Raw genomic sequence first — 24,145 nt, forward strand, 5'->3', positions numbered from 1 at the left:
ATGGCGAATGAAGGTCCCGCTATTGACATCAACCTAGGTACCACATACTCCTGCATAGGTATGTGGCATCATGATAGTGTGGAGATCATCAACACTTCCTATGCGGCCTTGACTAAAAGTGAGCGTCTCTCTATGACGCTTCCAAGAACCGGATCGCCATGAATCCCATCAATACCGTTTTTGGTACCTTCTCATGTCTTAATTTGGTTTGATTTCCACAGTATGCATGCCCTTGGATATGGATTTACAAGGTTTGGTTGGATTTCCACGCATGATTTGTAGCTCTTGTGCTTGTCATCCATGCAATCTTGCTCTGCTCTTAGATTCTTCCATGTTCAGGTGTATTACAATCGCCTGGTTACCCCGGGGCACTTGTGTATTTTGTTGTTTCCATGTACGTATGTGCGGCAAGTAGTTGCTCATCGGAGGCTGCCGCAAGTCTCGTAGCTCTTGTGCTAGCTATAATGTTAAACATCCTACGTTTTGTACCAAAACCATCGAAGGTAACATACAATCGTCCACTAAACTGATAAACTTCACCACCAAGTATTAGAGACATATTGCTAGCATCAATAGATAAGATTGAATCGATCCATCTGTAGACCTTGCCTGCAAAATACTACTGAAATGTATCTAGAGAAGGCTTCCATATCTCCCGCATGCGCTTTATGTTCCAAGAAAGACTACATATTCCTTGTACCTTAGAAAATATAGGGAAATAGGGAACTAGCAGAGGTGCACTCCATAGTGACCCATGAATAATTTGCTCCTCTTCTTTTCTTGACCTCTATGGAGAGTTTGGCCAACAATGGAAAGACTGATACCTTGACCCGTCAATGATGCCTACATATGCTAACCTTTCTCAAAAATGGTGCACGAACTTGATTGTCTAGAAAAGGCCATCAGTACGTTGCAAGATTTTATTAAGGAATATGTCAAAATCTCTTGCAATATGTATGTAGTCCCTGTTGACTGGTTATCTACCATGTGTTTTTGTCAACTTTAAATCTTTAAAGTGGTGACTTCTTTTCCAAGATTGTGTAAGAGACAGATCTAGCCCTGAAATCTTTCATGATTGGCATACAACCTTTGGCTTCATGCTCGAAAGAGCTTATTTAGCATTCTTCTTTGAGGGTGATATAAGAATGTGCAGGTAGGAAAATAACTTGCACAAAGAGGCCCTAGAGGACTGCTTTGGCAGTGCCCAGGATAGATCCCCACACACACACCACTTCTACCTTCAAGGAATGAGAGCCAAGGTGTACCTTCAAAGAATGAGAGCCAAGGTGCCTGCATTTTTTTAGTGTCTGCGTAAGTAGGGGTGAATCATCTCCATAATCTTTTCACCATTTTACATGCTAAATCTAGCACATTCTTGATTACCACGGACATTCATTGCAAGGTATTGACAATAAATTTTCTGTGGGTTCTCCTTCAGTTGGGTTTGGCAAGAAAGGAGAACTGGCCAATTGAGGGTGATCTCTTCTCACTTGATTGTAGAAAGTAGCCCAAATGCACCTTCAAAGGATTGGGCAATAAGTCAGATCAGCCTGCAAAACTGAATAGGAGAATATGAGAATATGAGCATTGAATCCTAGCCTTTAACCTCCTTCTAAATAATCTTTTCCTCCATCTTTGTTGCTGCTCTTCAATTTGTTATAGTGTCCACCCTTCCAAATCTTTTGCATCATACTCACAGCAGGAGTTGGTTTTTAAATATGTCAACCACTTCTAGAGCTTCACTTTTATGAGCGGACATGGCAAGGTTCGCATATGATAGTCTCTCTCTGCAAATTTGGGCTTCAATGGTGCCAAAGTTGAATAGGATGCCATCTGTTCATATGCCATGTTATTTTTATCAACTTCATCCATGTATTGCTACATGTCTGGAGTTTCCATTGAGAGGTCTAGCATTGAAAGTGTTGCAGCTCAAGTAGATGGTATTCTTTTGCTGCTTCGTTTCTATGTCAACTCTTCCGCCAATGATTGACCTATCAGAGGCAAGTTCTGGCCATGACAAGGCCTCATCCAAACTTTTATTCAGATTTTACTTTCAATCTTCATATATGTCATTGTCTTCTTGAAATCTATAAATATCTTTACCGGATTACTGAGTCCCTCTTAGGAGCTTCTCCAATGCAGTCTTGTTGGTGCTTTGTCATAGTCTACTTTAAGCTTTGCCATGGCTTCAACTCATGTTGATGAGAGTGCAGCCAGTGGATCTTCCAAACTCCTAAACTCTCTGTTTGTAGAATGCCAATTCCTCAATTACCAAATTTAGTGCAACTTTCATCATCTCACCTTGTTGTTGGGCTGTGGTCAATTCCGCCTTTGCTGCTACTTTGCAGCCTCCTCCTTCCCTTTGACTGCATCTTCTAGGCTGTGAATCCAAGCTTGTATTGTCTCCCTTTCTAGCTCATATGTCTGGTTCAAGTGTTTACTTTGCTCTAACTCCTGCTTGAGAGCTTGCATTTCTTCTGTACATGATCCTCCAAATCATATTTACATCTCTGTAGGTGCTCTCCAAGATCGCTTGGGCTTGGGCCACTTTAACAATTACCTTTGGATCCACATGCATTTCCTTTAGGAGCCATTTCCGAGAGATGCCTTTTGAGCATTTCCTCTTCTTCAAGAGGATCCTTGGTAGGTGGCTGAGAGGTGGAAGGTTTATCAAAAGTTGTCTCTAGCAGATTGCTAACTTTTATCCTCTTTCAATGGGACTATGCTAGGCTCTTAAGTAGTTGCTCTTTTAGCAGGTTGTATCTTCTCCTTGGGATTCTCTGCATTTGTGGGAGGTATTGGCTTGACCAATGGTGTTGTTTCATGAATCTCTGGTGGAGAGAGAGGCGATACATCGTTACGATGTGTTTGATCTTCACTTTCCTCCTCTTCTTTTTCTTCCTCTTCAGAGCTGCTGCTTTCTTTATCTTTGTCATAGTGTCCTTTTTGGTTCTCTCCCTTGAGCCGTGCTCTTAGCAGCTCTCTTCTTCTCCAATTTGTCCTTTGCAACTCGGCTGCTTCAGCGCTGAGCGCTTTTCGCGCTGAGAGATGTGCCGACACACATCTCTTGTTCAAGGGGGGAAGGCCGGCAGCCATCACCAGTGGAACGGAACTCTTTCCTAAACTTTTTGACCAACTGTGTGATGCTACTACCAGTGCCGTACACCCCATCCTTCCGTGCAGTCTGAACGCTGCCCTATAGAAAGTTTACGCCTATGCCCTCTTCCCAAGGTCTTTTTTGTTTTATCCATTTTTGTGGTGTAAGATCCCTTAGGCAAAGTATCACCTCGCACATCTCCCCTTTAGGTATCATAAGCGACATGTGACTAGGTCCTTTTTAAGTGGAGCCAAGTTTTCTTTGCACCTCTCTAATCTCTGAGCAACAGGTCAATATGTATGGCTCAATTCCAAATGAAACGCAATGCCATTGTCTGCAGCAGGCAGATGCTTTGTTTCTATTGTCTTGGTGGTGTTCTCTTATGCTGAAGAGCTCATGACGAAAATCTTGAGTACTTGTTTGTCTGGTCCCAGCTAAGATCTTACATCCCAAGTTCGAAATTAGAACACATCAATTGCAGAAGCTACAAAAATTTGACATAAGAAACCTACCTCCAACTGCTGATCCTCATGCTCCATGTGTCTGTCCAGCAGCTTTCGAACATCCTCTCGATCCTGATCTGGTAGCCTCTCCTCAGGAGGTCTGTCTGGGGGCTTCTTGGCCTCATCTAACATCTGTCTGAATACCCGTCTGCAAACAAGGATAGACTGTGCCTGCCCCTGCCTGTCTTTGTCTCTGTGTCTGATCAACACTGTGATGCTGCTGAGCACTCTGTTGCTGAGTCTGACCTATCTGATCTCTATCATGCTATCGCACAGGGTCCTGCTGCTGTGCGAACTCTGCTGGGTCTGCTGTGGCTGTGAGGACCGTCCCCTCCTACGACCAGTCTGACTCTGTTGTCACCCTCTTGGGCAATCCCTTTCATGCACAAGCCTGCCAAGTAGTTCAACCAACGCCTGCTTTGAGGCATTCCATGCAGCTCAGACAAGTAGTTCAAGTTGTGATTTTCAGCCACTTTCAATCGAGCGAATCCTCTCTGAAGAGTCCCATGCTTGGTTCATCAATCCCAGTACTTCAATGCTCCTTGCCTCCTCTGACATATTAGTATCAGCATATATATTATACATGCACACATAAGCCGCAGCATCTCTCGATTCTAATGCCAATGCATGGTAAAAGGCTGGCTTTGCAAGCTCAATATTGCCCCATTTTCGACAAGCTCCCAGCACAGTATTCCACACAACAAGAGTGGGATGCACAGGCATTCGCTCGGCCATCATAACTGCCCTTTCTAGTTGGCCAGCTCGACCAAGTAGATCAATCACACAAGTATGAAGCTCCACAGTTGGGGTAATTCCAAAGTTTTGTAGCATAGCACGAAAATAAGTTTGGCCCTTCATCACTAACCCCGAGTGAGTACATGCATTAAGAATGCTTCCAAACGTAGCCTCATTTGGCCTTTCTTTTTCTGTCAACATTCTATAGAAGACACAAAAAACAGTTGCACTTTCTCCCAGCTGAGCATAGCCTGCTAGAAGAGAATTCCAAGAGACCACATCTCGACGAAGTAGATTGTCAAATGTATCCTGAGCATTAAGGAGTAAGCCACACTTGGCATACATGTCAACCAGCCCATTGCCGACAACCAGATCTGTTTTCAGCAGGCCTCCTTTGGAGACTGCTGCATGAACTTCGCTGACATAGTCTATGGCACCAAGGTTGCCAAGAGCTTTTAGGATGCAGGAGAGAGTGACAGCATCAGGAGAGACACCTGCAGAACGCATTTGCTCAAAAGAGGCCAGTGTTTCATGACCAAAGCCTTGTTTACAATAGCCTGCAATTAGTGCATTCCATGAGGTTGCATCCCGGACCCTGAGCTTTGCAAACACTTCCTGTGCTTTTTCTAGCAGCCCACATTTTGCGTACATATCTACCAGCGCATTGCCAACAAGAGGATTCTTCTCTAATAATCCATCTCGGGCAATCTCAGCATGTATGTCTTCCCCCACTTTCACTGATTTTGTCATACCACAAGCTTTCAAGCTACAAACAAGGGTAACAACATCAGGAGAAAAACCCTGCAATTTCATCTGCTTAAAACAATTGAGTGCTGCAATACCACAGCCATGCCTCACATATCCCGAAATGAGCGCAGTCCATGAAATGACATCTCGAACCGGAAGTTTGTCAAATACATCTTGAGCCTTCATGGGCAACCCACACTTCCCATACATGTCAATCAATGTGTTTCCCACAACAAGGCCTTTATCGAAACCTCTCCGAGAAACTTCAACATGTATTTCCCTGCCATCATCACTGGCTGCCATGCCACTACACGCCTTCAAGACACAAACAAATGTGACAACATTTGCAGTAACTCCCTCTGATTGCATACGCTCATAATAATCTAGCGCTTCCCTGCAATGCCCTTGCCTAGAGTAAGCACTGATCATTGCATTCCATGGCATGGCATCTTTATTTGCAAGCTTGTCGAACACTTCCTGTGCTTTCTGCATCAAGTCAAACTTGGCAAACATGTCCACCAAGGCACTACCCACAAAGAGATCACTCTCCAGCCCCCGTTTTGAGATATCCACATGGAGGCGGTGTCCACACTCAACATCTTTTAGTTTCAGACACGCCTTCAATAGAGACACAAACGTGTATTTAGAGGGCTGTATAGAAACCTCCAATATTTTACTATACAGACTTAAAGCCTGCTGTGGCTTTCCATGCTTGACATACCCATTCATGAGCGATGCCCACAAGCACTCACTCTGGTAAGGCAGCTTGTTGAAAACCTCGTGAGCATTGTGAATGTTACCTGAATCCACCAGCAATGAGACAAGCTGATTGCCTAATACCTGATGAGAATCTAGGCCAATTTCTTGCATGCATGCATTTACACGTGTGACGTAAGAAGGATTCTTTGCTTTCCGACACCTGTGTAATATATTGGAAATGTTGTATACGATGAACTGTGGTGGTGGTGGTGGTGGTGAGGATGATGATGAGTTACAGGCCTTCTCAATGGATGCAAGCGCTTCCTCTTAAGGGAGAGGCATCCACATTGTTCAAAACTCTCCTGCTTCTGGACATGGAGTCTCCTGTAGGGATACTCTGCAAGTGCCGGTCCAAATCGTGATCCATTCTGTCATCTCTTCTGTCGACCCATCAAGGCGTGGAAGAAGAAAGCCTCGACTCTCTCCAACAAGAACTCGAACCAGCAGCTCCTGCGTTCAAATCTCACCGTCACCCGAGCACATTTCTGCTCGAACCGTTTAGAGGGCAGGCCCGCTAAAGGCCAGTATGGAGGGCCCCCGTTTGAGCCATAGTGGGGTGTGGCTCAAACAGAGGGCCCAAATTGGTCGGAGGGGGGGGGGGGGGGGGGGGGAAGGGGGCGAAGAGGCTTTAATCTGGACCGTCGGATCATTCAGTGAACTAGGGCGGGGTAAACTAGGGTGTGGTTGTGTGCCATGCCCACATGGACAGCGACATGCGTTAGCGTGATGGTATGGCTTTTGTGTGGCTATCGGGAGCTCTCGAGTTCCAGCCACACCCTGCAAGGCGAGTGAACTAAGGGTGAACTGGGGTGCCATTTTTGTCCCCGAGTTCACCCGCTAGTTCACCAAGCGATCGGATGGCTAAGATCAAAGCCGCTCAACGCCCCTCAATTTGGGCCCTAGATCCCCCCTGGCTAACCACGTGTGAGATAGTGACGAGGTATGGCGACGAGGTATGGCTTCCCTCGTCACTCACACGGGGTCAGCCAGGGTGAACTAGGGACAAAAATGGCACCCCGAGTTCACCCGCCTCACAAGGTGTGGGTCGAACCCGAGACCTCTCGGTAGCCACACGAAAGCCCTACCATCATGCTAGCACAAGTCGCTGTCCATGTGGGCATGGCACACAACCACACCCTAGTTTACCCCGCCCTAGTTCATCCCTAGTTCACTAAATGATCCGATGACCCAGAGCCGCTTCGCCCCCCCAAATTTGGGCCCAAGATCGCCTCTAAGCCACATCGATGTGCCATATAGTGACGAGGGAAGCCATACAGGCATTGCAGAAGCCGGCCTTCTATTTAGAGGCTCGTCTCACGAAGAGGTTAAATGTGCCACAAAAGCTAAGCTGTGTCGTCCCACGTGGTGCTTACAGCACATGCGGGGGACCGACTAACCCCTTCAAAGATGAGCCCAAAAAAAAAAAAATGTAGCGCATGAAGAGAGAACCGGGTATCGTGGGTAGTTGAGAGGTTGGCAACAACAATTTTAGTGGCCTGCAAGCGAAGAGGGAAAGGGAAACTGATGAATACTACATGGACACCACCATTGCCCACTACCATCTCCATCTCCACAAGCGAGCATTGAGCGCAAGAGCTTCGATTGGGTGTCTACTTTCACAAGTACAAAGATTTCTCTTCATCACTCTCTACCTACCGCGGTATATTCTCTCTCTCAGTCATTTTACAGATTGTCTGTGTTTGTGTGTGTGTGTGTGTGTGTGTGTGTGTGTGTGTGTGTGTGTGTGTGTGTGTGTGTGTGTGTGTGTGTGTGTGTGTGTGTGTAGGTAGCTGTTTTACCATGAATAATATGACATAATTGAACTTTTAAATTCAAAAGACAACTGGCTTTGGAAGAAATGCAATGATAAGTACAAAAACAATTCAGTCTTAGAATTATTTTGTACAATGTTTGTAAGAATGAAGCCTCATTCTAGTTATACAAAGTAACAGAAGAACTTCCCAAGCATTAAGTGAAAGTGTAATCCAATGTAGGACAACTTGCCAAAGCTAAAAAAACCCTTCCAAGATAAGATAGAGTCCTTACCTGCATCCATCCAAACAAAACAACAATTCAATTAGCCTTGGATGTGTTTTACAGGTATCAATGGACCATACAAGTTGTTATCCATGTCCATCTTACAAGCTTTTTAAAAAAAACCTTACCAAGCTAAGTCCATAGATTTTTAGAAAAAATGTTAATTATTATCCCCTATTTTTAAAAAAACACTAGAGTTTTTAAAGAATATCATTTTGATTAGAAGGCAATCACCCCTTTTAATCCAAGTGTCTGAATCCGCCATCATTTTGAAGTTATTTAGTTCCTAAAAACCCATCAAGTGTAAAAAAAATGAGAAGTTTTTTTCAAACTTTTTCCAAGTTCTCAAACTTTAGTAAAAAAAAACCAGCCAGAAGTCCATTACGGTAGAATGATCTCTGAAAAAACCATTACCACTAAACCATCTTTTTTCTTTCACTGAAAAAAATATACCCCATATGTCATGTAATTTACCATGTCTATACTTACCTTAGTACTCAAAGTTTATGAGAGGAGCACCATTAGCCCAAGTAAATATATCCAAACCGAATACAATATAGTCCTTAGTGCGGCCATGGTAAACGGCCCAACATTTTTAAAAAAAACGAACTATAGGGCAGCTGGACAGAGAACAACACAGCTAGCCAACAGTCTATGTATATTTAGGCAATGCAATGTATAGCTTATCCTAATCCATTAGGTAGTAAGAATAACCGAATGGTGCAACCGGGCTCAAAACATACCAAGAGCGAGAGCAAAGTAAAATAGAAAACTCCGACCCCTTAAGTAATTATATATGCCGAGCAAGATTACAAAATCTATGTACTAACAGGTCATCGGTAGGCCCTTTACTGTATTAGATTACCATCGAGAACTTTTCGTCAAGCAAGGTATCGCAGCGGCAATCCCCAGAGGACAACCCATTGCTAAAGTAGAGTAGTCACATACTCAAACCAATTGATGACATGATTTTATCAAGCAGCCCAGCAGTTGGTAATCCATACCCGATTGACAGAGAAAGACAGTTTTTACGACCAGTAGCAAAAACAGCAACAATATTAGTTAACCCAAGTAGTATGTTGAAGCCCATTAGGCCACCACAGTATGCATAGTTACCCTCAACAAATAGAGTCAGGTTCAGCAGAGTGGCAGAAAAGAGCCCTCATCAAAAAAGGCCAGTGAAAAACCTCATGCATTAAGTAACCAGTAAATACGAATAACACATGTATCTTTTATAGTGCCCGCAACTTACCATAGTCATTACATAGCATGATTAGCCATATATGCTTCCCACCATGGAGTATCACAACAAGTTTTTAGAGCAAGAGCATCATGCTTAATATAAAACACCCTCTATAGCAGTTATTTCAAAGTAAACAATGCTTAATATAAAACTTGCAAGGAAATACACATGGGCAAGGAGGCCGACCTGTGTGTCAGTAGTCGTGAGCTCCATGCTTCAATGTCAAAACACAACGCAAATCTTTCTTGGCAAAGCAACAACCAAACAAAGCTAAGTGAGGGCCAGAGAAGCACCCTCACCTCTTTATATAGAGGAGGAAGGCGGCCTGCAGATCGTACCGACTCCATTACGTGACAGTGAGGCCGCCTATGGTTGCAGAGAGAAAGCCCCTGCGCCTTCACGACAAGTATTGGTAGTAGGGTACTAAACTACTTAGGAAAAAACCTACTTGCAAGTATTAGAGACGGGCCTAGTCCCATGGTGTGGAGGTGAAGTTAAAAAGAAAATCCATAAACTTCATTAAGTACCACATTGTGTGTGTGTGTGTGTGTGTGTGTGTGTGTGTGTGTGTGTGTGTGTGTGTGTGTGTGTGTGTGTGTGTGTGTGTGAGAGAGAGAGAGAGAGAGAGAGAGAGAGAGAGATACATTGTCCAAATCAGCAATTAGTTTGCCCATTTTCTATTCCAATAAGTAATTTCCTTGAATTGAAGCATTTTTTTAAAGGCTTATTGGGTGCAGATCATTGCTCTCTAGCCAAAACAAGGGGTGAATGTTGCTAAAATCTGGTGAATGAATCAAATTTGGTAACAACACACTAATATGTCGTTATCTGCAATCATTCGGCTTATCCATTTGTTGTTATCCTTGCTACATATGTTGGGAGAACGAGAGATCGGTTGCTTGGACAATTCAACAATTCCTCACAAACATCACCATCAACTTGTCACCTTCTCTCCCAAATCCAAGTACACCCACATCTAAACTAGACAACACACACACACACACACACACAAAGAGAATAGATTTGACAAATACAAAGTGTAAGAGATTGTAAGAGATGTAGACATATTTAGAGGGTACACAACATGATTTAGCATAGTCTAAGAGAGAAGACCAAAGAATCTTGCAAGTGAATGGCCTAAAATCATAGCCCTAAACTCCAATGTGCACCGCTTCTTGTGGAGTTTGGTATTTAATTTATTATTTGAGTTTTGGGTGCCAAAATTGGAGGCCCCATTTTTACATCTAGTTATAACATTTAATGCACTAGTAACTTGTTGTGTAGCGGAGATTGATAACATAGTGAGCATTTCATTAAGAATAAGTTCCTAATGAGCATAGAGAGGGTACTTAATTTAAGAAAGCAACATAGCAATTTACACCTAGCTAATTTGGCATTGACAATACTTGAAAAGAGAGAGAAATAGAACAATTGACAACAGGAGGATTAGATTTACATTGAGCCGGTGGTCCCCCCTCAATAAAGGCTTTGTATTATAGCTTATCCCATCAAAGGAGACTTTTGTACAATACAATTCTTGTGTTTCTTGAAAAAACTCGTTGGTTCAATGAAGATGGAAGCTTCATGCACCAAATTATTCTTGAAAAACACACCTAGTGTCCCTAGCCTCAATCCCAAGACCTCACACGCCTTCAAAAATAGTGAGAGCTAGCAGGCAATGATGATAGATTGAGAGGAAAAAGAGGTATCTTACGAGAAGAAGTATTCTCCTCACATAATCACTCTAATAGCATAGCTTAGCTTAGTAATTAGCATGGTAGAGGAGATGAGCATGCCATTGAAGCTTGGCTCTTGGTTGGATTTGCATTCCATAGCCAAGAGTTATTGGTGTAGGCCTCTACTTCTCGATGCTTGGAGAAGGAGATGGAGTTCTTCTTGCACACATGAGTTGTGTGTGTATGTGGCAATGTGCTAGAGTAAAATGCAGCCCTCTCTCCCATCTTGGTCGACCCCTCTTGCTATTTGATCATGCCGGCCTCCCATTGGCTACTGTAAAGCTTAGCCAATCACAATTAGAAGCATAGTTGATAAGCTTTTGACAAGTGTCCCGCTTTCCCCTTTTGTGAGAGCTTTAGGTAATTAAATAATTCAGTTAAATTCTCATTGGACCTCTTAGTATTCTGGCCAATAGGAATCAGGCAAGCCATTGGGTTGTTGAATGCTCATTGGACCCCTTGGTAGACTGTCCAATAGTCTTCTAGGGAGATTAATTTCTATTGGTTCTTTTATCAAACATTTTTAAATTGATTAGACTAACTTTACTCTAGCCTAATTCTCATTGGCCCACCTCTATGGCCATCCAATAGGATTTGAGGGGAGATTGGGGGCAACTGGCCTAGGAGCCTGACATGTGTCCAGTATTCCCTTTGTGTAAAGGGGGAGCCTTGGAGTGTGTGTGTGTGTGTGTGTGTGTTTCTCTCTCATCCCCTACTAAAAGGGCTTGCCCCCTCCTTCCTAGGGATGTGGGAATACTTTTTGGTCTTCCCATGACTATCCAATTTTCCCCTTGCTTTGGCCATTGGATAAATGAGTTAATTTTTGGAACCTTAGCCTATGGAAGCCTTAATGGAGTTGAACCTTAGGTCTTTTAATCCCCATTGAAGCACATTTCTCTTTTGCAGACTGACCACCCCCTTTGGATCCCTATTTTACCTCCTTTGGATCCCTGACAAAGACCGGTTTGGCAGCCTTACCAATATTCTAGCTTTTACTCCCCTGGTGCTTCCCCATATTAAATGACCAATTTAACATGAGAAAATCATTTGGGAGTATTAGATATTAGTTTTTATAGCATTACCTCTCTCTTGAAATCATAGTCGTTGTGAGCGGGATGAAAACACACACATCGCCTCTATAACGACCCGACACACACTCTTGGGAAGATACACACACACACACTATGGGGCACCACTCGGCTTAGACAACACACCTGGCCGAGACAGGGAACACACCTCTGGAGTGAGAGGAGAGAGACTATCCACTTGCCCACTCCACACACACACACACACACACACACAGATACGCACACACACACACACACTCAAAAACTCAGCTCAAAAGAGGATAATTTCTGATGTTTAGATACAATTGAGCTTGGGCCAACACCAATGAGGCAAGCAGCTCACACAATATGGGTAAAATATGCCAGATACAATCACAAACTGGAGCAGAAGCTTCGCTCATAGGAGAAACTTACACAGCAAAAAACAGCAGGAAAAGAGTGAGGAATTTGGCAAAATGGACAGCGCCATCGCGTCCGGAACGGCCCAAAACCCCAGTCTACAATGTCAAAGTGCTCAAATCCGACCTCGGATGAGCAGTTTACGGCCAAAATAGGCTCCAAAATGAGCAAAAACACAGTTGCAGCTGCTCCTCCTCTCTTCTCCACGTTTTTTCTGGTCTTCTCTCCGTTTTCTCAGTTCCCACACTTAGCTTTATTAGTTGGGCACCCTTGGCCTTTTAGATGACCTCAAACGGACCCCGAACAGGCCAAAAATTGACCTCGCAGTGCATAGTTGTCACCCTGCTGCATCCATGCGCACACCTGGCACTCATTTCTTTTCAATAATGTGTCTCGCAACCACGTGAAGTGGACCCAAAAAGTGGTCCTAATGATGACCTTTCTGCATAACTCTCACAAGAAAACACCACTTTGTGTCCGTATTCATCCACATGCAAATATTGACCCCGTTCGCCCTCCTGACGCCACTAGATGCCATCTGACGCACCTGCTTACCTCATGTCGTCAGCCCGCGGATAGCTTCCTCGAGAAGTTTTACGCGCTATAAACTCCTCATTATTGTAGAAAAAACATACTGGTACTGGTGATAGTGAAAATCGATGCACTATGTACATGTTGTCCTACCTGTACACATGTGGGCCCCACGTAACCACCTGGCTATGGAAATTGGGCAATCCTTTATTCGATGCACCATGCATGTGTTTGTACATATGCGCAATCCCTTGCTCCAAAAAACTCCTGACATAATTTGCCCATCCCCTAGCCTGCTAGATCATTCATGATGAGCAACAGCAAAAAGAGATATGAGACTCGCCGCATCACAGGTCTCCTCATCCCTCACCAACACTCCTTGATCCACATACATCTCATCCTGCTCGACCATCATCAACCTGGCATGATACAATTTAAGACGCAATCCATTTACCCTTGACTTATGTAGAAACCCATCCAGGTTAGCCAACTGATATGTACCATTCAGGAAACACTCCACTACCTTGAAAGGGCCTTCCCACTTAATTTGAAACTTCTTTTGGAAGGTGTTATCCAGCTTACTGTTGTAGTACAAAACCAAGTCATGTTTCTTGATACCCTTACTTTTGACCTTTTCATTTATCTTTGCCAAAGCCTTATCGTGCATCTGCCCATAATGCTCCAATGCGCTCATCCTATCCAACTGGACCTCTTGTACTGCAAGAGCCTCTCTTTGAATGCATCACTAGGCGGCCCAAGCAACTTCTCTAACATCTTGACCACAGGCAACTCTACCTCCACAGGCAATAGTGCTTCCTTTCCATACACCAAATGAAATGGAGTAAACCCTGTACCTGTCTTCACCGAAGTACGGTAAGTCCATAATGCACTAGGCAATTCCAAATCCCAATTCTTTCCTTGGTGCTCTGTCACTTTAGAAAGAATTTGTACCAACTCACCATTGAATCTTTCATTTAAGCCATTACACTGCGGGTAATAAGGAGTGGTATGCTGGTGCCTAATCTTCATCTTTGTGCATAAGAAGTCTAGCAGTTTAGCTCAAAATCCTGGCCCCTTATCTGAAAGTAGCTCTAATGGCACCCCAAACTTGAAACATATTTCATCATACACAAATTTTGCCACATCCTTTGCAGTGATCTGTTTTACTGCTATAGCCTCTGCCCATCTAGAGAGATAGTCCACTGCCGTCAAGATATAGCTTTTGCCCCTACTTGTGATAGGTAACAGGCCTATTGCATCAATCCCCCACTTTTCAAACACATCAAACGCCATAATGGTTTTTCGTAGCTCTGGCTTCAACACTCTCTTCCCAAATGCTTGACACCTATTGCAAGACCTACACCAATGGTGAACATCCTTGTGCAAACTAGGCCATACATACCCCTCTTGCAAAATCTTATGCAAGGTGATCTTTAGAGAAAAATGGCCACCACATGCGCCTTCATGATTCTCTTCCAACACTCTGTAAAGCTCCTCCCGCCAAGGTACACGTCTCAACACGAGATCAGCCCCTTTCATGTATAAGACATCACCAATCAATTTGTACCTGTATGCTCTACGCACAAAGCCATACTTCTTAGACTTCTGAATCTCCTTTGGAATGATTCCTGTTAGCAAAAACTCCTCTTCTTGAACCAAACTTTCCCGACCATGGTAAAGAGGTAAGTTGGTCCTCAACACAAATAGCTCCCCAATCATGCCTTGAGCTGCTTCATGTGCCTCCCCATTTAGAGCACGTTCAATGTGTCTAATGCTCCATGCTTCAAACTTTTTTAACAGGCTCAATGTGTCTAACAGGCCTTTAATTATGAAACACATTTCCTTCAATGAGCTGTTCTTGCTCTTCCACACACCCAGCACTTGCTTCACCACTAACAAGGGATCACCTTTTATGCTCAACCTTCGAACCCCATGCTTCAAACAAATGTGTAATCCGGCTTCCAGAGTAGCATATTCAGCCTCATTGTTACTATGAGCATCCAATTTGAACCCTCTCTTGCATACTAGCTTCCCCTCTGGATCATAAAGTGCTATACCCCCTGAAGCTGCATCATGGCTCTTTCTGTATGAACCATCAAATAACAACACATGTGCATTGCTCATCTGTGGCACTTCTTCAACTACCTTTCTCACCACCTCTTCCTTAACAATAAGGGGATTCTCCTTGTAGGTCAACAAATCAGCTAGGGTAGCCCTTGTACTATCTTCCACTAGAAAAGAGAACTCAAACTCTTGCATCTCAATTACCCTTTTCTTCACCACATTTGACATGTTAGTACCATTAATTAACTGTGGCAAAAAGGCATAACTTGTCAAGAAAACAAAAGGACGTGGTAGCAAGTAATGACGAAATCGTCGACAAGCAAATATTACACTGGCCATCACTAGCTCTACTTCCGAGAACTTTCTCTCCGCTACCAACTTCACTCGGCTTGCACAATACATTGGCCTCATATAATGGTTGCCCTTCCCATTTTGCAATAGCATGGCTCCAATGGCATCATCCCCTACTGATGGATTTACATAAAACACTTTCTCCCAATCAGGAGCCTGCATGGCTGACAACCCCCCTAACACCTCTTTCACCTCTTGAAACACTTCTTCACACTTGTCATCCCATCGCAATGGATCATGCTTTGCCACTTGTTGTAATGGATAAAGAATCTGAGAAGACAATGGAATAAACCTTGCCATGTACTTCACTTTGTGTATAAAGGTTGCCAATTGCTTCGTACTCGTAGGTGATGGAAGAAGAATAATAGACTTAACCTTGTCTGGATCGCCTCAATGCCATTTTCTGACACCATGTGGCCCAATAACTTCACCCTTGGCTGTGCTAGATGACATTTCTTTGGATTTAGTTGTCCTCCACATTCATCATATCGAGCCAATACCATCTGCAGCTTCTCATGGTGTTCAGCCCTACTGCTATAAACACAAAAGTCATCCATAAAAGCTTTAACACAACTACCAATGAATGGTTCCAACACCCAATTCTCTCTCTCTTGATAGAAGGAAGGTCCATTTGAAACCCAAATGGCAATACTGTGTAGCAATAGCAGCCCCATGGCGTAATAAAAGTGGTCTTTGTGCGGTCTTTAAGAGCAATCTTCAATTGAAAATAGCCTGAAAAACCATCACACACATTGTACCTCTCATAACCTGCCACTGAATCCAAGATCGGATCGATGAATGGAAGAGGATACGGGTTCTTCTTAGTGGCTCCGTTTAAGGGCTTAAAATCTACACAAATCCTCCACTTCCCATCCTTCTTTGGACTGACTACTACTGGACTCACCCATTCTGTGGTCTCCACAGGGACTATGAACCCTGCCTTCAACAAACTTGTCCACCTCTTCTCGCAAGGCTTCCATTTGCTCTTGACCCATCCTTCTTAGCCTTTGCCGGAGTGTTACCGTTCTCTGAGCGAGGTTTTCCGAGCGATCCTAGTTTCCGAGTAGGTCTTGGAAGAAGGGTACTCCTTAGAAGGGTACTCCTATTAGACAAGGTGGTCTGAGTCACTTCAATACATGCTCCTATTCCGTTCTCGAATACATATTGACAAGAATGGATTTTGTTACTTGAAAAGGACATAGAGAACTTTACCTACAAGAGGATACATACTGCATTGATCAATACGAATGGAATACCTAAATCAATTGTTTATTTATATACACCCTAATCTCATGTCTAGAGAGAGAGTGTGTGTGAGAGAGAGAATGCAAGATTGCAACAATAACAATATACATTTAAATGGAAGACTCTTGGATACTAAATTTTTGTTATAAAAAAGACATAACATATTATAGTTCAAAATAAGGATTTCATGTACGATCAATGAAACAAAATGTCACAGTAATTTACAATGATTCACATTCATCATCAATGTAAAGGTTTCGAATGGAGCGGCGCTCTTCCCGTTCCATGTCGAATCGTTTGTCTCTACACATGCTCTTTGCCATTGCTTCGGCGTACATGGGCAATTGACTTTGCATGGAAGGAACAAATGAGATCTTAATACATATCAAGAAATCCATACAAAGGAAAATAATTAACATATTCAAATGTAACATCTAATACATAACATTTCCAATGTAAAATGTGTTTCCTTAAATTGTGAGTATTCCATATATTGTCACCAACCATGATAAAACAAAAGCATATCCAAATATGGAAATAGAAGCCAAACATCACATAAGCATATATTGAAATACTACTATTTACCTAGAGCTGGCAATAAATTTCTATAACAAAAAATCCATACAAAGGGAGAAGATTAACATATGAACAACATAACATCCAAGAACATAACATAACCGAAGCAACTATGTTCCAAAACCAATGAGTTTTACATAAATGTCACTTTGCAACAAAACAAGAGCATAATTAAACATGGCAATACAAACCAAACATCACATAAAAACAAACCACACTTTGAAGAAGTCCATAATAGTAATAGTCTCAAGAGACAAGGGCCTCACTAGTCATGTGGATTGAAACCTGCAAGTGGATCCACCTCATCATCTGCCTGCGGCCTACTAACATCGTCATGGCTACTCTCTTGCATGTAAGCCAAAAGGAGAGGCTCTACATACGCGGTCATCAAGAATGTATCCACATCGATAGATGCACATACTCTACAAGTGTGCATGCATGCCTTAAGAATAGGTGCAGTACCACATCCCATCTCAATGCACACACCACCTCGACGACAATACAGGTATAGAAAGCATGCTAAAAATGTATGACTCCTCTCTAGTCCCCCACGCCACTGCTGCCCGACGGGATCCAAAGCACGCAAATCATCCGGAAGATAATGATAGGCGAGGGTATCTAAAGGATGCATGCCGAAGGACTCAAAGAGGGGTGTACTCTCTGCAATGAAAATAGGAGGATCTGTAGCTCGGCGTCGAACCATAAAAAGCATTGACGTAGAACACTAGCAACAAAAGATAATAATATCCAATTAAACCTTAATTTAAGAAACTCATGTATTTTTGAGCATTTGAACGTAATATAATCATCACTATACTCACATCTGTGCGAATACCACCAATCTCCTTGTATCCATATGTAGAATGGTGAATGACAACCACTCGTCTCACTATCTCCAAATCGTAAACGCGAACATAGTGCCCAATCCACCCAATTGTGGAATCACCTATAATATAGTTGCACCGTCTTAGAAAAGTTTCAATAAGTAGAAGCCAAAATAAACATAAATGTTAACAACTATTAACTTTAACAAATACCTGCCATAGAGGCCATCACCAATAACCATCCCAAGTCTGCCAAAGTAGATGCTGCCAAAGCAATCCCATAGCGCACATGGTTCTCAGAAAAAAAATCCCAGGTGGGACAAGGATCGTCACCACCTTGAGTGCCTCCAAATGGCAAGTCAAGGAAAATGAAGTCAGCTGCCCAATCCACAACTTTTCCCCTCTTTGTATAATTAACCCCTGAAGGCTTATTTTGCTTGATGAACTCGATCGTGCACACTATAGAAGGTATCATTTTTTCTTCCTCCCGCAAAATCCTTCCCAATGATGATGTAATCACCAACCACTACAATGCTTTTGGGATTCTCAACATGAGGTGTGCATCCCAAAGAATGCGCTGCAAGATAAATAAATTGTGTAGTCCTTTTGGAAAGTCTCTTTTGACCTTTAAGAGAATTCCCTTCAGGATCACAAGAGCATGATATCAATAAGGTTTTCCTCTCAAAACACATACGGATAAGAGAATAGAGAGAGAGAAAGATAGATAGAGAGAGACAGAGAGTCTTTGTGTATGTGTGCACACTCGCACACATAAATGCAAAGACATCATGTGGATACTTGAGAGACATACACACATAGACTAATGTATGCAGAAACATGATATGTATATGTATGTATATATATATATATCTATATATATATATATATACACATATAAGTACTTACATGCATACAGAGACATTTATATATGTATGTATACGTACACAAGTAAGTAGGTATGTATGTGTGTGAGTGCATGTGTATATAAACACTATTAAAATATTTACTAAAAAATCAAAATAGATGTGGATCTTGGAATTCAAACCTTGAGTGCAATCCTCTGTTTCCAAGTCCTCCATATGATGAGAAATATCAAAGGACTTTTGGCTTTCAACATCAATCCTTTGTTTATCAACATGCTTCTCTTTTTGTTTATCTACACAAAATTAGAATAAAGAACAAAACATTATTGAATACCAACAAACCATATTTACATTTTAAAAAAACAAGGCAAATTACAAGACATAATACATGATTCAATACATCACTTATACAAAATTTCAAATTATCATACTCTTTCTTTGGTCCACTTCTTTTGGAACCATGGTTAATATTTGTGAATAGAGCTCCTTCTCTCTATTCAATACATGACCTCCTTCAAGATCTATCCACCATGGACAATTGTCAAGCTCCCATCGTGTACATTGATGCATAGCACGTGGGTACATACAAGTCTCTTCATTTAGGGTCAAAAGCCATTGCTTTGCCCTTACTGGAATACTTAGCACATGACCTTTTTCTTGCAAGCAAACAAAGTACCTACCATGGACAATGAAACAATTATCAAAAACATGATTTTATCTTTGTTATGAAATTAAAGTAACTATCAAGTAAATTCATTCACACATCTTCACCTAAAAAGTAGCCTCATAGAGGCTTTCAATATCATATCCTCTTTCTTGACAGGTTTATCATTGCTCTTTTTCTCCTTTGGCTCTCCTCGAACCTCAAGAGGAAACAAATGTGTCCTCATCTCTATCTTCACCTCTTCATAGTAGTCAAATAGAGAGAGATCAAGAGGCACAATCACCCCTCCCGGCACATCCATAAAATCGACCAGCACCTCCTTAGCTTTATGGTATATCTTCTCAAGCACAGCTTCTCTTCTAAGCCAACTTTAAGAAGAAAACATAATTTCATGTATTATTTTTGTCAGTCTATAAACCATGCAATGTATACGATCATAAAAAATTGTTAGGAACTCACTGTCTATAAAGATGATCCCCTCGTGCAAGACCATACATAGATCTTGTGGCTTTTTTTGCCTCCAACAAAGTCAACCAAAAGATTTTTGACTCCATTTGAACATTACATAAAGCCAATAAATTCAATTTCTCAAGCGTTGCAAAGCTTTCGGGCCCCCATTTGAGAGACCATACCTTTGACCGCCAAGTATCTCCATGCTTGGGATCGACAATATTAAGGATCTAAAATTAACTTAGTGAATTCAATAATTTATCTAAACAAAGTAAATACACACACAGTTGTTCATTGAGAAAGACTCACCTTTCCAATCCTATCACCATATCTTGAAGCCAACTCCTCATTCTCCTTCTCTTCAAACAATTGAAGCTCTTCATCTGACATTTTCAGTCTTGCATCTTCAACCTTCTTGTTTAATGCTTTACTTATTTGCACCTAGAAAAATAAGGGAAGGATTCAAATCCATTGTGACAAGCTTACATTAAGGAGTACTAAATTCATGTTAGAAATATATACTACATAAAACTTACATTAAAAACTAGCTTCCCGAGATATCTACGTGTGAGAGGATACCACGGCTCAGCACCTTTGGTACTCTTCTTTCTGATACGTGCAATCAACATTCTATCTCTCTCAGGTAGGTCTTTGAGGTACTCCCCATGATCAGCAGAACAAATATTTGCACAATTTACTAGTTCATCCCTCAAGGTTGTGGTCACCAAGGCATGTGTATTCAGACTACATGTTCATAAGCAAGATAAATTCACATAAACATAAATAAACTTGAGAACTATAATAACTAAAAAGAGGAAGAAGGGGACTCACTAGTTCATCCTCTGTAAACTGGTAAGAAGGGCAATCTCACTAACCCTGGTAGGGTCAATAATAGTACAAAGCACACGACAATGCTTCACTTTTGTTTCTTTGAAGCATTCTTTAATAGCAGTTGTCCATGCCACTGTACGGTGGTTGCCTTCCCAAACATAGAACATGTGACCCATTAGTTCCTGAAGTTCCGGTTTAAGAATGAGGTCATCTTCAAACTCTTTGTTAACCTCATGCCAAATAGGATCCCAATCTCTCTGTATTGCTTCATCCACAATTGAAACTTCTTTGTCCCTTGTCCAAATCGACACAATAAATGCTCCTTTCTCTGCCACATAACCCTCTCTAGCAAATGCTATTTTCAAGCCCGAAAGATCATCACGAAGACCCCTAACCCTTGCATAAGGAATGAGTCTACAAAGAGGAATGGGTGGACAATGGTGACAGCTGAACATCCTTGTTTTTTGAAGAATGTCCTCTCCCATGTCCATGTAAATCTTGTTCTCTTCATTGGATTGCTCTACAGATTGTACCTCTGGCCTAACAACATAAGGGACAATCATCATACTTGCCTCTTGTTGAGAAATCCCTTCATCAAGTGGAACAACCCCTGAAGCATCCAAATTTTGGCTCTCAATCTCTTCCTCAACATCATTTTGCAATGAAGTGTCATCTTGACTCTCCTGTTGCATTGAGTCTACATTAAGTTGAGATGAACCTCTTGTTTTCCTCAATCGCTTACGACCCCCAGCAACAGCCGAAGGACTGCAAAGAGACACAAGTAAAAAAGTCTTTGTTAAAAAAAGCATCTCAAATTGAAAAAAACACCCTAAAAGTAGGCCGTGCCGACGCGCCCTGCTTTTGGGGTGTTTTTTTGCAATTTGTAGGCCATTTATACTGGCATTTATACATGCCATTTATACTGGCATTTATACATGCAGTTAACAAGCTATTGCATTTCAAACAGACATGATCACCAATATAATCTAATATATTATAGCTTTTATTGTACTTTTATTATTATAGAAATGAACATCTGCAGGCAACACTTGGCTTTCAATTGAATGCCGCTGAGATGCTAAAACTTTAGGATGCTAAATACACCAGTAGCTGGAAAGCATTTCATTGTCCATTAGATTCTGCATAATTAAGCAAAGGTAGATGAAAGTAACTCTGCTATGTGAAATGATTCAATATATCATGAGCAAGCAACCGGAAGCCAACTTAAATCTTGAAGCCAGTCAACTAAAATCTTGAGGCCAGTCAACGAAAATCTGAGCCATCAATAAAAACATGGACGAGAAGCCACTAAAATCTTGCAGTCAGCTAAAATCTTGAGGCCAGTCAGCTAAAATCTGATACAGATGATACGGAAACCGCTAACTAGCAGCAATGTTTTGAACACTGTAATGTACATGACGAGGAGATCATGGACGAGAGGGAGAGTCAAAACGAGGTCAAACAGGGGAGCTGTTGGAGGATGATTCTGTAAAGGGTCCCTCCAATGCTAGGAGTGTATTTTCAAGATGAGCAAGTCATGGGAGCTGCAGGTGCCACATCTTTTGCAAACCATCGTTAGACAGGGCGATTGGCTCTTCTATCAGACAACCTCCTTTATGAAGAGAGCGATTGGCTCCTTGATAAGACAACCTCGATCTTTGGAAGTGGGGCTCATAGCAAGCAGGTTTTCCAGTTGCAGAACACGGGCATCACGAGGCTGGATCTATGGCCTCAACTTCGAGATCTGACGGTTATTGAACCCCACCTGGAAGCGTTCAATTTGGGTTGCCTTCCCAACTCGAACAATTCCTTTTCAGTGATGTTACAGAGAAAGCATCGTTAGCCAGACACATCATGTGAAATATGGAGACGCAAGGAAAGGAATGGGAGGTATTTATTGGAAGGGAAAGACTTCATGGTTGGATGGAGTCCTCCTTTTTCAAGCAAGGACAATTGGGCTTTTTGTCTGCTAGCGTTGTAAGTTTGCAGCTACATTACTTGCACACTGCTACAGAGCTTCCAGATCTTTCCTCATCGGCGCGCACGCTACAACACCTTGATGTCCTATTGTGTGAGAGGCTAGAGAGAGTGAATCTGAAAACTAGGTTTGGAAGCCTGACAACCCTCAATCTGTGCCTCTGCCACAATATGGTGGAAATAATTGGGCCAGGGTCTCTTCCTAGCCTCCGTGTCTTGCATGTTGTTGACTGCAGGAAGGTGCAGAGCTTGAAAGGCTTTGAGAATTCAGAAAGCTTGAAAGGCTTTGAGAATTCAGAGAGCTTGAAAGGCTTTGAGAATTCAGAAGGCTTTGAGAGCTTGAAAGGCTTTGAGGAACTCACACTTTCTGGGTTGAGAGAGTTGAGTGAATTTACTTTGGTAGGCTGTCGCAAATTGAGGACCTCAGTAGGCATGATGTGATATGGGGAAGCTCAGATAAGGATCTTTCAAAATGTAAGGATCTTGGCGAACTTGTCGTGTATTGTGAGAATGGGGTGAATGGCACAGATACCATCAAACACAGCTCCCATGACTTGCTCAGCTTGAAAATTCTGCACCCACTCTTTGATAGTATTTTGGGGGCAGTCCTCCAAAATTCAAACCCAACACATGATGCTTTATGGAAAGGCCTTGGGAGGAGGAATTCAAGGCCGATTGTCCAGAATGCAATCGTGAGAGTAGCAGTCTTTCCTAGCAAGTGCCTGACAATCTGTGCGGAGGAAATTCCACTAAGCAAATGCACCTGAACAACCTCTCACCTCTGTCGAAAAAACAGCCTGTATAAGAAAACAAAATGCAAAAAAACACCCCAAAAGCAGGCCGCGCCGGCGCGCCCTGCTTTTGAGGTGTTTTTTTTGCATTTTGCAGGCTAATACACATTATGCAGGCCAAAACACTCACATGAATGGAGCTACCATTTCAATTAGGCTATCCTGTAGTAGACCCACCCTTATAGATTAATGTTTGTATTAACAATCTGTGTGTATGTGCTAAAGAGAGTACATGGAAATAAGTGCTTATTTGCTCCCCATCGAGTATCCCGAAAGATCACTCCACTGGTCGCCCACAATGAAATAGCCCAGGTCTTCAAGGGCCTTCCTCTTACCCGATTCCTCTTACACCTGCATCCTCACTTTGCCTAATAAAAGCAGAAACAACAACAATCTTAGGAATTACTCATATGCCTAATCTGGGTTTTCAACAATTGTTTACCTTCATCCAACATCAGGTCGCCTTACAATGCCTACAATATATCTCTATCAATAGAGAGACAAACGATGATCACTCAAAACAGGATCTGATTGATCAGGAGGTGCAAAGTTCGAACAGACAATCCAAAATCTAAAATTTTCCCCCCATTCTTGATCACACCAACTTCCCACCTAAAACCCTCCCAATCCAGAAAAACATTGTCAACAGACAATA

General features: G+C 42.3%; 1 protein-coding gene and 2 pseudogenes across 1 annotated transcript; 1 reads left to right on the top strand and 2 right to left on the bottom strand.

Moving 5' to 3' along the window:
* Positions 1-1,318: 1,318 nt before the first annotated feature.
* Positions 1,319-6,383, bottom strand: LOC147462115 (pentatricopeptide repeat-containing protein At1g15510, chloroplastic-like). The gene has a single exon (XM_086509547.1). The coding sequence runs from the start codon at positions 5,950-5,952 to the stop codon at positions 4,066-4,068; it is 1,887 nt and encodes a 628-aa protein (XP_086365673.1). The 5' UTR covers positions 5,953-6,383; the 3' UTR covers positions 1,319-4,065.
* A 10,342-nt stretch (positions 6,384-16,725) lies between these two features.
* Positions 16,726-21,414, bottom strand: LOC147462116 (uncharacterized; annotated as a pseudogene).
* Positions 21,415-22,585: 1,171 nt separating this feature from the next.
* On the top strand, positions 22,586-23,395 carry LOC147462117 (uncharacterized; annotated as a pseudogene).
* The last annotated feature ends 750 nt before the right edge of the window (positions 23,396-24,145 follow it).

The sequence above is a fragment of the Adiantum capillus-veneris genome, chromosome 3 (genome assembly GCF_014529385.1).
Source record: "Adiantum capillus-veneris isolate H3 chromosome 3, ASM1452938v2, whole genome shotgun sequence".
Classification (NCBI taxonomy): Eukaryota; Viridiplantae; Streptophyta; class Polypodiopsida; order Polypodiales; family Pteridaceae; genus Adiantum; species Adiantum capillus-veneris.